Source organism: Pyrus communis, chromosome 14 (assembly GCF_963583255.1).
Source record: "Pyrus communis chromosome 14, drPyrComm1.1, whole genome shotgun sequence".
NCBI lineage: Eukaryota > Viridiplantae > Streptophyta > Magnoliopsida > Rosales > Rosaceae > Pyrus > Pyrus communis.
Genome location: NC_084816.1, coordinates 17,431,648 through 17,443,769, shown reverse-complemented (window position 1 = coordinate 17,443,769; position 12,122 = coordinate 17,431,648). Strand labels below are relative to the sequence as shown.

Here is a 12,122-nt window from a genome sequence, read left to right as displayed (position 1 = left end):
TAGTTTATAGCAAACCATTAGCCCCTAAATTCATCAAGTGGTTGGGGACAAATTTCAAGCTTCTATTCCACACGACACGTCTTGGGTTCGGATAACTTGAACACCCTTGAAATGAAAAACCAGAAATTTGGCTTCTCCTAACTTCTTGAACTATTAACCACCAAATTTAAAGTAAAATAAAAACTCATATACCATCAGTGTTCAAAATAAATCTCTCTCCAATCTCCATACACCATGAAAGGCCGTGGAAAGAAAGATGTATTTTCAGTTTTTTTTTTTCCTAAAGTTTAGTAATGAAGATCTAGCTCGGTTTAGTCTATAACTAGAGTTGTTGCTCGTGCGTTGCTGCGGGAATGTTGTTGCTCGTGCGTTGCTGCGGGAATGTCAGATAGATTGTAAAAACACTGCATTAATGGATGCCCACTGAAGCCTCAGAATTTCAAAACCGTCGCAACTGATGCAGTGCATAGACCATGCTAAGCCATTTAAAATCCAACCACGAAACATGATCAATACTAGTGGACAAGATGACCAGCCTCTGTGTCATGATTTAAAATGTAATTTGAGTAACAACTTGATATCCGGTATACATTTCATCTGATAATTGACTAGCACACGATAATGTGACTTAATGAATCCAACCAAAGATTAAATGCATACAAGGAATCTAAACCATACATACTTTATAGGTCATCTGCAAATGTAAGGCATTACTTACATGAAACTCAAGCTCCACTGATCTGCAACATCGTTACTTAATTTGCAAATCAATGTATAAATTGTAATATGCACTTGGGAACAACCTTACTTAGTCAATGAATGCATATTACCACAAATTGTCTTTCTTTAACCTTTCCTTAACACATCAAATGGCGATCTCAATGAAAGGTAGAACTAAGCATTGAAGCATTCAACAACCAGCTTCGCTTGTATGTATTAATAATCAATCAAGGCATCCAAATGATTGCAAGTCATAAGAAAATGTACACATTCGCCAAATATTCATTCGTGCAACTTAACATATTATTGTCTTCCGAGTCATGGTTTATTTCCAATTTCATCAATTTCATCAACCAAACCACATATACACAAAAGACAGAAACACTTTAATAGATTCATACGAGTTAACTTAATGCTCAAAATTCTCTAATCATGAACAATATGATTATAATAACCCAATAACAAGCCCCACTAACTTTTTAAGAATTTATACAGCTATCACAAATAAGTTAATGAGTGTGAAGCCCAATTTTCTTTCACTAATTCTCTCACTTGGGCAAACACCCATTAATATATTCTTCTAGAGAATGTATCAAATAAAATTGCTTCATATTTTAGACATAATAGAGTAGATACCAAAACCAACATAAAGTTGTCAAACAAAATTTCAATAATAAGTTACAATTACTTTGGAATTTACCATAATTAATTCATAACTTTAATTTTTACTAAAATTATGCAGATCAAACTAGATATACTTATCTTCATATAATACTAGTATATGCCCATACAAAAAATGTGAATTTTTTCACTTTGGTTGTTAAAATTGAAGGAGAGAGGAAGAGAGAGAATGTGGGAGTGAGGAGAGAGGAAGAGAGGAAGAGAAGTTGTTTTATTTTTTTTATTTTTTTATTTTAAATTAAAGATGATAAACTTACATGTGAGTGAGGTTTAAAAAAAGAGCAAAATTTTGTTTTGTAAAGTTACGTTACTGTCCTTAACTTTTTTGTTGTGATAGAAAACAAAAATTTATTTTCACCCTCTTTTAGTTAACAAAGAGAGTTTCATTAATGTAGTTTTAGATAAAAATATGGAGACGTTTTAGGTCCAAATGATAGTCTAAAGTGACGTCTCAAAAGACCAACGCAATCTGCTAGCATAATTGCCTATAAGAGCCATACTAGTAAATTCACCATAATTACAATTCATGGCAAACAATTAAGAAAATTTGTAGAACATTAGTAGACATAATATGTTGAACATATCAAAACTTCATTTCATTTGGTGACCATTAGATGAGTTATTCATATGACTTAAATCAAGACACACAATCTACTAGAAAAATTATGTGCATCTATCATGGATCTATATATTTATACCAAATTTAATTTCATATCATTTCAATTTCGAGGTCCACATGAAGCTCAAGAAGTCCAATTTCATCCTCTAAATAGATATCATAGTTCAAATTGAAAAAACTTACAAGCATAATACTCAAACAATGTGTACCTGAGCAATCCTTGATTAATCTTCATGGGTCCAATATTTTACATCAACAAGTCTCATGAAGAGACACAAAAATACATCATGATGCAACCGATTTCCATGCCTCAAAACCACAAACTATTATAGGGCTCTTAATGGAAATACTTGTAACTGAAGACATGCCTCAAAACCACAAACTATTATAGGGCTCTTAATGGAGATACTTGTAACTGAAGACATGGTACCTAATCCCCAATAAACTTCATGAAACTAGATTAATTTACACATGTGCTAAGAAAACTAATAAGTTAATAGTACTAGATTATATGTCACAAGAGTACCTTCATGGAAAACGTCAACACATGTAGGCAGATGAAGCTTACATAATTCTTGTGAGCAAGAACTCATATTATGCCATTGTAATTAAGCTAAAAGAGACAATATGCACATGTGAGCAAGAAGATTACCCCTTCTATCCTAATTAAGATGCAATGTTGCTTGAAGTAACTTAAAACACAATCCCTGCATCAACTAAGCGGTTGTCGCTTGCTTAGTTGATACAAGACATTGATCAACTCCAGCCTAATTAAAACAATACAAAAGTCACATGGATTAATTAGTTGTAAGTGACTAAATTATGATAACTTGATTCAAGCTTTGAGTCAACAAATGACATTAATTTAATAGTCTCCTTCATGACTCAATTTGATATTCAATTAATCTCCTGAAACTTGACCGCATAAAGAGATTAATTACATATAGAACAAGTTGTATAAGAACTATAATATCACACTTTCACCATAAAGATGTCAATACTTATGAGAGAACATTATGGAGCTAATTGCTTAAAAATAGACATACTTTATGTTGCGAAAGAATAATACAATTGCTTTAATTCAAAAGTCAATTTGTGATATCACCTAAATACTTTCTTAAGTCAAACGGATTCCTTTTGTACCTTTCTTTCCATAGTACAAGACTAGTAAACATTAGCATTAAAAATCCTACATTAGTTTTGTAAATAAAAGAACAAGCAAAATTCTTTTCTTCCAAAGGAAACATTTCCAATACATGCCATATATTAGCCTTGAATGATTACTCCTTCCCTTATGGCACATAGGAGTTGACTGAATAAAGGATTTTAAATTCTTTAGGCATAGAAAAAACTAAACAACCACAATACAAGTTTGAAAACTCATTCTTATCAATTAAGTCACATGCTTTGAATGAATTCCATACCTCATGTGCTTCATATGTTCACCACTTCTTTATAAACATATATATAATCAAATGACCAACCATAATTCTCAAATAAGAATAGATAAAATTCAAATAAGAATTGTCACATAATTACTGCAAACTTGCCACTAGATGCTTTCTTACACATTCTTGAAATGAAATACCTATACCTGTAATGCTATACACGCCAACAAATGTAGTCGAAATTTATATTGACTTACTTTCATAAATAGATACATATAAAAGTTAGTATATGCATTCCTGCGATGGAACTTTAATATATCTTACCCCAATCATATATATATATATATATATATATATATATATATATATATATATAGGCACAATATACCAACAATAGTATTGGGACAATCTAAAAAGAACCAATTTCGTCTCCTGTAGTGAGAAATACGTCAAGCAATATTTGAATTGTTATGGCTGTTTCTTAATTCCAACATTTAGGTTACAGTCAAATTGAGTTTTGAATATTCAGTTGCTTATACCAGTTCGAAAACTTTCAATGCCATTGAAACAAGGAAAAAAACAAACTATTCCAGATAATAAGGAGATGTCACGGCATAGGTGAGTTCTGCAAGAAGCAATTAATTGCCTTACGAAGTCATCACAAAATTTGGTCAATAATCAAGACCAAAAGGAAAAAAATTCTACCATAAACTCATAATCCAAATCGAAGTGATGAAACACAACGATCTGTTTTGGCAAATGATGGCTTGCTAAGTGGGAAGGCCGCATCAGTTTTCTAGTTGTAAATGGTAAAACATTCCAACCAAAAATATTAGCATGAAAATTGAAATAGAAAATCTGAAATATATATGCCACGGTTTTCATTCGTAATTAATCCAATGAAGTGAGTAATCAAATTTTCTTTATCATCCCTTTATCAGAACTGTTGCTGGCAATCAAATTTGACTAATCAAATTGGCTTTTGAAAAAAATTACATGTACTTGCTTGATCAAAATACCAGCGACCTCCAGACTTCGGTGGTTCAACCAAACCATATTATATGCAATAAAAATGCCTGCATGAAAATGCTATCAACAGAACCATATATATGCAGTTATAATAGGTATAGTTTGGAAAACTGTTGGAATTAGAAGCTTACTCCACGTTTGGATCCCACAGTAAAATATTTATATGATGCCACGATGTGTATATATGCTTCTCCACATTATTATAGGATTTCATCATATAACTAGTGGCTTTGATACAAATTGTTAGCCTTATATGACCGTATAATTAAAACACAAAGGAGTTGGCATTAACACAAAGAAGGAGTTGGCTGGCCTGATTCCAACGACAACCATGGAAGTCGAACATGAAAGGATGAAAGGTGCGGTAACACCAAATTAAGTCTCCTACAAACACCTAGCCGGATACAACCACTTTATGGGAATCATTATGTTGTGTGTGTCTAGGGCTTGCAGAGTATTTATAGGCATTAGGGTTCCGTCCATAAAGGAATCTCAAATCTCAAATTTTTAAGTCAATCCGTTAGGTATCATAATTACATATAATTATGGACTCTATCAATCTTAATTATATTCTAAGACTCCTAATATAAGATTGACACATAGGATATCAAATCACAATATCTATATTAATCTCCAATATTACATTTCTATTATATGTTGTAGATCATTTAAAGGTTGATTTATATTTGAAAAAAATCCAACATGTCAATGATATTGATTTAAGTTAGCATTGTTGGAGGAGGGAAATAAACTTATCAGAGGCTGCATCGGAAAAGATCCTAAGTGTCATATATATGAGAAGAAAAGAGAAGAAAAGGGAAAATTTTCTTTGTTCCCTCACTTTCTTTGACTCAGTTTATTCTATCTTTCTCCTAATTATTCAGAGGTTGCCATCGCGTAATGCTTTTGTATGAATGATGTCAGTAAACAGAGGTTTTCTAGTTATTTTTCTCATTAGTGACTTGAAAGTTGGTCTTAATCAAGATTTGTGGTACTGATTTATTCACATGATAAATGCAGTCCACCATATATGATTAGGTAATTGAACAGTAAATAGAAAGATCTCAGGATTAGGTATTTTTTTAATGCAAAATAAAATAAGAAATTAATTGTTAGTACCTAAATTATAAGCAAAAGCAATTTTGGTCACATTAGTTAAGCTTGAGTGTGATTTCTGTACATTTTTATTTATCTGTGTATTATGAAGTGAAGATAGAAAATGAAATATTTTCCATGATATAGTTGTCACATTTCACCTAACCATTTTTCCATAAAATAGTTTTCAAATTTCGAACTATTTTCGCACCTTGGCAAACAATTCACTTTTTGGATGTTTCCATTTGCTAAGGAACATTACTTTTTTTTCTGTGAAATTGGTTGGAAAGAAGTATATGTAAACTTCCTTTTGGCAAGACATATGACGTTCTTTTCAACGTCATGTTCTTGTCTAATATGGCAACTAAAATTAGAAAAGTTAAGGGAAAAAACATCGGTGGTGAACTCAATCGTCGTGAAAAAAACTAACACATGTATTTATTTTATTGGCACAAAACGTTATTATAGCGGTGTATCCATACCATGTAAATCTTTATTCCATGTATGGGCCGGTTTAAACGAGTATACATCTTGATAATTAGTATTAAGCATAGCGTTAAGCTAGACCCACTGGAGACTATTTTTGTAGAGAACATTTTTACTAAGAGCACATTGTTGTAAACTAACCTAGAAAAGTGTGTGTGTGAGAGAGAGAGAGAGAGAGAGAGAGAGAGAGAAGGCTCATGTGTATGAGAATTGTATGTTCACCCATGGCCTTGTATCTTTATTTATACTAATCATAATAAGCTTTCTAGCCTACCAAGTAATACAAAACTAATTGGGATTTTACTTTAAGTTTACATATTCACATCCCTAATTGATATTATCATGTTTACAGGACACTTACAAATTTGATTGATAAGTCAAGTACTTTTTAGAAAAGAACTAGAAGTGCTTTATAAAGAAGTACCTAACTGGTTTTTCTTCGTAGTGCTTTTTAAGATTTTTTCCAAACGCTGTCAAAAACAATTTTTGCAGTGAGATGCGTTTTAACCCTCCAGAAACAACTCCAAGGTTTATGGACCACGGCCCTACTGGCTTGTTCAATTTTCTTGTCTCATATCATAATTCAGTTTATTTCATCAGATGTTTTCGTATAACATTGAGTATGAAATATGAGTTATACAGACACATATAAGGTCAGAATCGAGAGACATTTTTAGGGTCCACTTCATATGTGTTTGAACGATCTACTTGTCTATCTTTTAGATCATTTCGCAATGATCATCTCTATCAAAGTTAACCCGAATTTAAAATCATATGACCGATGTTAGTTATTTTTTGTTACTTTGTAAAACCATATTCATCCGTTTCTTCACTACAAATGAAATGTCTTAATTGTTTTAGAAGAATGGTAATGATGAATTGAAATATAAACAATTTGGATCCTTGAAAAAAAGTTACGCAAGGAACCAGCATAAAATATGTGTCCTTGGTCTTTACCTATATATATATATAAGGTTAGGATCCAAAGACATACGCTTTTTTATACACATTTTAACAAATGTTTTTGTTGGGCCCAAAATCATAATGTAATTCAAAGATTCAGTCATCGACCTTTTATCTCTGACCTCAAAGATCATGTCTACCAAAAATTTCAATGTTTGTTTGTAGAACTACATTCGTCCATTTCCTTCTCTATATATGGGGTTTGCATCTAGAGATACATATTTTTGACACACATTTTTATGGGCCCACTCCGTAATGTATTTTAACAATTCGAACATCATCTATCTTTTATGTCATCCCTCAAATATCATGTCTTCCAAAAATCACCCAAATCCAAAATCATGTGACCGTTGGATTAATTTTAGTGTTTCCTTGTAGAATTGTATCTGTCAATTTTCTTCTACAAATGGATGTCTTCATGGTTTTGAATTTGTCTAATTTCTTTTTTTTTTTATTTTTTTTTATTTTTGTAAAGATAATCTATTAATGATAAATTGAAATATAGATGGTTAGGACTATTAAAAAAAAAAATTTAAATGATAGTAGCCATAAAAGCATATGTCAAAATGTGTGTTTCCAAATCCTAATCATATCCATGCAATTATATGATCATAATTCATAAAGCAAATAATGCAGCCTCAAGTTCAATGAAAGAAACAGAATCATCTCGTAGGAAGGTTCTTTAATGGAAAGACACAATATCTGGCCATGGTTTATTTGGGAACCAACATCAAAGATTGTTCCCAGAAATTGCGTGTCCCCCACAACATATCCAACTATCCAACGCATGCATAAGCATGACCCAGGGACCCCATAAGCCATTAGCCTTTTCTTTCTTTTTCCATCAAACCCTAAAATAGTGGCATTGACGTTTGACCATATCATGAGGCGTGGCACTCGTGTAAAACAGCTATTAAGGTTCCCAAAACCTCAATACTACCCCCACATCACCACAACGTCCTGCAGACGTCATACATATAGAGAGGTGTATCATGTAGTCCCTGGAGCTCAAGCAAAGTTGTGGCCTTATTGGCAGCCAATCAAAATTCACTTTGACCTTCAAAAATTACACCAACTCTTCCCTCTCTCTCTCTCTCTCTCTCTCTCTCTCTCTCTCTCTCTCTCTCTCAGATTACTATATATATATATATATATATATATATATATATATATATATATATATATATCTGCAAATATCTTCATTTTTCTCACATTATTTGGCAGAGAAGCTTTCAAATTTCAAGCCAACCTTTTAAAGACTGATAAAATATGCCTGAGAATGATATTTCAAGTGTCCTGAAAAAACCTCGTCTTGTGGTGAGGAACTTCTTGGCCAGGCCTCAGCATGAAGGAGTTGGAGCCATTGTTAGACGGAGCATAGGGAGGTACGTAATATATTGATCACTGAGTTGTAAAGCCAGATCGAACATTTCTGCCTGTTTTTTAACTAACATGAATGGAATGCTGAGATATTTGAGATGGCTGAGTCAATGGGTGGTTGTGTTTTTTGCAGGTTCGAGCTGAAATACTTTGATCCTTTCCTTGTTTTGGATGAGTTCTCAGGTGGGTTCTCTTTCCTTTATTATGTTTCTTTATTGAATGCAGGAATTCATTTCCACTAGTTAGTAGGATGTTTCAGATTCAATTATCATGAATGACGAGTTTGATACTTAATAGGCTTTGCCTAGCCATCCCCAATATCGTTCTGCAAAAGAAAGTTGTTATTATTTTCTAATATTGCTGTTGCAATTGCAGTTACTGCTCCTGCTGGTTTTCCGGATCATCCACACAGAGGATTTGAGACAGTGACCTACATGTTGCAGGTATAGAAACCATTTATAATCATTTTTTATTTGCTGGAGAGCGGTATCATTTACATTTCTAGCTAACCCATTTCTTATAATTTATCCCAGAACTAACTTTATTAAAAAAGTCCCTCTCATCTGAATAAATTTAATCAGTGAAATAACTAGCTATTGTTTTGATAATTAACGGGTGAACTTAATTAATTACCTTATTTAACCGCAATTTCATGTGTTTTGGGGTGATTAGGGAGCTGTGACACATGAAGATTTTGAAGGGCACAAAGGGACAATAGGAGCTGGTGACTTGCAATGGATGACCGCAGGAAGAGGTATCCTTCACTCAGAAATGCCTGCCGCCCAGGGAACCCAAAAGGGTTTACAATTATGGATAAACCTCTCCTCCTCGCAAAAAATGTATGCATCCCTACCTTAATTATCAATTCATTTAGACACATTGACCATGCATTCAAAACTTGTAAATGGGTTGGCTGCGTGACATATACTTGATGTCATCTAAGCGTCATGCATTTTAGGCATCATACTAATTTCATAGCACATAGTCTCGCAACATAAGATGATGATTATGTTACACACTGAACTTATAAATAATTTTTTAAGTGAATTTACGTAAAAATGAGTTCAAATGCAACATAAACATAGTTTGATAATATAAGTATCGTAAGAGAACATTATACACATAGATATAGGATATTCTCAAGGAGATTGATAGTCATGCGGTTCAACTATTTAAACAAGCATGTGCAATATTCCTATGATTGGTCATCGTAGGATTATCCTTTTTTAAAAGTGCTTTATAGATACTGTGAAACTATGGGCCTTTTTACTCGTATTCCACGGTACTTAGGAATATTGAATAAGCTTTGACAGATAATAAGAGTTGAGACTTTTATTATGGTTGGTTTTATGTCACAATGATTTTTATGGTGGTCAATAAATGAAGTTTGAATAACATTATTTATTGTTTAATCGAGAAATAATTTGGGTAAATTAACACAGGATTGAGCCAAAGTACCAAGAAATACTGAGCAAAGACATTGCAGAGGCTTCAAAAGATGGGATCACAGTTAGGGTAATAGCTGGAGAAGCCTTGGGAACAAAGTCACCAATTTACACAAGGACCCCAACCATGTACTTGGACTTCACCCTGAAACCAGGAGCTCACTTGCAACAACCAATACCAACATCCTGGAATGCATTTGTCTACGTGTTGGAGGGGGAGGGTACTTTTGGAAGTCCACAATCTTTGCCTGTGACAGCCCACCACCTTCTTCTTCTTGGAATTTCTGGGGATGGCCTGGAGACATGGAACAAGTCATCCAAAACCCTAAGATTTATCTTAGTTGGTGGTGAGCCTCTGGGGGAGCCTATTACGCAATTTGGACCCTTTGTGATGAACAGTCAAGAAGAGATTGATCAGACCATTGAGGATTTTGAAAATTGTGTCAATGGATTTGAGAAGGCTAGACATTGGAGTTCTGGAGATCCACTTAATTAACCCTGATTTTTAGTTCCTGTATTATTTGAGAATTTATTTGTTGCTTTAATTAAATCAAATTCTGGGCCACAAAATTGTTCAAGACTGAGGAAATATGAACTTGAGGAATATCTACTTTCAGAAGTTGAAATCAAGATTCTTAAGTGCTTCTAGCATTCATCTGGGAAGCTTAACTGATTCACTAGTATTATTGCCCCTTGTATTTGTTAATAAAGGAGGCCTAAAAGCTATGGTTTACACTTTACATGCAATTGTATTATACAAAATGCTAGACTCATGTTAAGGATTCCATTGTGAATCTAGTGAAATATTTCTTTTTGCATGGTTACAGCTTCAAACTTATTAATCATACCAATATTGCTTTGATATCCAAGGTGGATTTTACTCTGAAATTGTTGATCAATTTAGACCTATTAATTTATGTAATGTTATTTATAAAATAATTACAAAAATCATTGTTAGCAGATTGAATCCAATTTTAAAGGATTGATCAATGAGCATTGCCCTTGGGAAGTCTGTATACACGAAAATATTCTTTATTGCTCATGAGTTGTTCACTCAGTCCAAATCAAAGAAAGGAAGGATCAGATCAATGGCGGTGAAATTTGATTTGGAAAAAGCTTATGATCTATTCGATTGTAACTATATTAAATCAATTGTTTCTAAATTTGATTTAGTGCTAGATGGATTGATTTGATTATGGAGTGTATTATTTCTGCTTCTTTCTCTTGATTTAACTAATGGTGAGGAAAAATGTTTTTCTACCCTTCAAAGGGTATTAAACAGGGTGATTTCCTCTCACCGTTTATCTTCATTTTATGCGTGGAGCCTTTTATTAAGCAGCTTAATAACTTGGCTTCAAAAGAACAGGGTGATTTCCCCTCACCTTTTATCTTCATTTTATGCATGGAACCTTTTATTAAGCAGCTTAATAACTTGGCTTCAATAGCTAAAAATCATGTTGGTATCTTATCTTCTCCCCATGGTGTTTAGAATTTCTAATTTGTTTTTGCCGATGATTGCTTGATTTTCCGTAAAGCCTCTACTAAAGCTGATAGAAGAATCTTGGGTATTCTAAATCAATTTTTCGCTGCCTCAGGTCAGAAGATGATTAACTTCCACAAATCTCCCCTTTATTTTTAGAGTAATACGACTAACAACTTGAGAAATGATATTGTGGCTACTTTATAAATTCAACACAGAACTACTACGAAAATGTTAGGAAAAACAAAACTTTATTTGTTTATTTTTTATTGGAAAGATCCCGTTAACTCCAAAGAACTTTCATTAAGAATTCAGAAAAAGTTTGCAGATGGGAAAGTCAATACCCTTTCTCGTGCATGGAAGTTAATTCTTATTAAATTTGATTTGGCTATATGCCGAACCATGTTATGACGTGTTTTAAATGCCCAAGCAAAGTAGTAATTACAACTAACAAAGAAAATAAAAAGTTTTTGTGGGGTAAAGCGTCCTCTACTACTTGGAGAGATGTTTACTTACCTAAATCTATTGGGGGAGGGATGGGGATTAGAAATGTTGGGCATTTTTTAACAATGTTTATTTGGCCAAGGTTGCTTGGAAGACTAATGAAAATAGTTGGTGGGTGTAAGTTGTGAGACAAAAATATTTGAGAGATGAGCATATCCTTACAACGAATATTCGGCAAAACCTTTATTTGGCCTACAAAGGAATCTTTTTTATCTTCTCTAGAAATGTACTCTACAAAGGGATGATGTGGGTTGTGGAAAGGGAACTTTAACGAAAAGCTTCCGGTACTGTTCATTTTAACGAAAAATCACATTTTTACACTAAAAAGTCAA

The 12,122-nt window shown here is 33.1% G+C and overlaps 1 protein-coding gene across 1 annotated transcript; it reads left to right on the top strand.

The window, feature by feature from the left end:
- Nucleotides 1–8,206: 8,206 nt before the first annotated feature.
- Nucleotides 8,207–10,648, top strand: LOC137716357 (pirin-like protein). Its single transcript, XM_068455798.1, has 5 exons — nt 8,207–8,366; nt 8,495–8,544; nt 8,737–8,804; nt 9,034–9,200; nt 9,804–10,648. Exons 1-5 carry the CDS (start codon nt 8,251–8,253, stop codon nt 10,300–10,302), a joined length of 900 nt encoding a protein of 299 aa, XP_068311899.1. The 5' UTR covers nt 8,207–8,250; the 3' UTR covers nt 10,303–10,648.
- The last annotated feature ends 1,474 nt before the right edge of the window (nt 10,649–12,122 follow it).

What these genes read in the sequence shown, in the direction of transcription:
- LOC137716357 (XM_068455798.1), top strand. Translation starts at nt 8,251, where the DNA reads ATGCCTGAGAATGATATTTCAAGTGTCCTGAAAAAACCTCGTCTTGTG. An exon ending in GTTAGACGGAGCATAGGGAG is followed by an intron (nt 8,367 to 8,494) that starts GTACGTAATATA and finishes TGTTTTTTGCAG; the next exon opens with GTTCGAGCTGAAATACTTTG. An exon ending in CAGTGACCTACATGTTGCAG is followed by an intron (nt 8,805 to 9,033) that starts GTATAGAAACCA and finishes TGGGGTGATTAG; the next exon opens with GGAGCTGTGACACATGAAGA.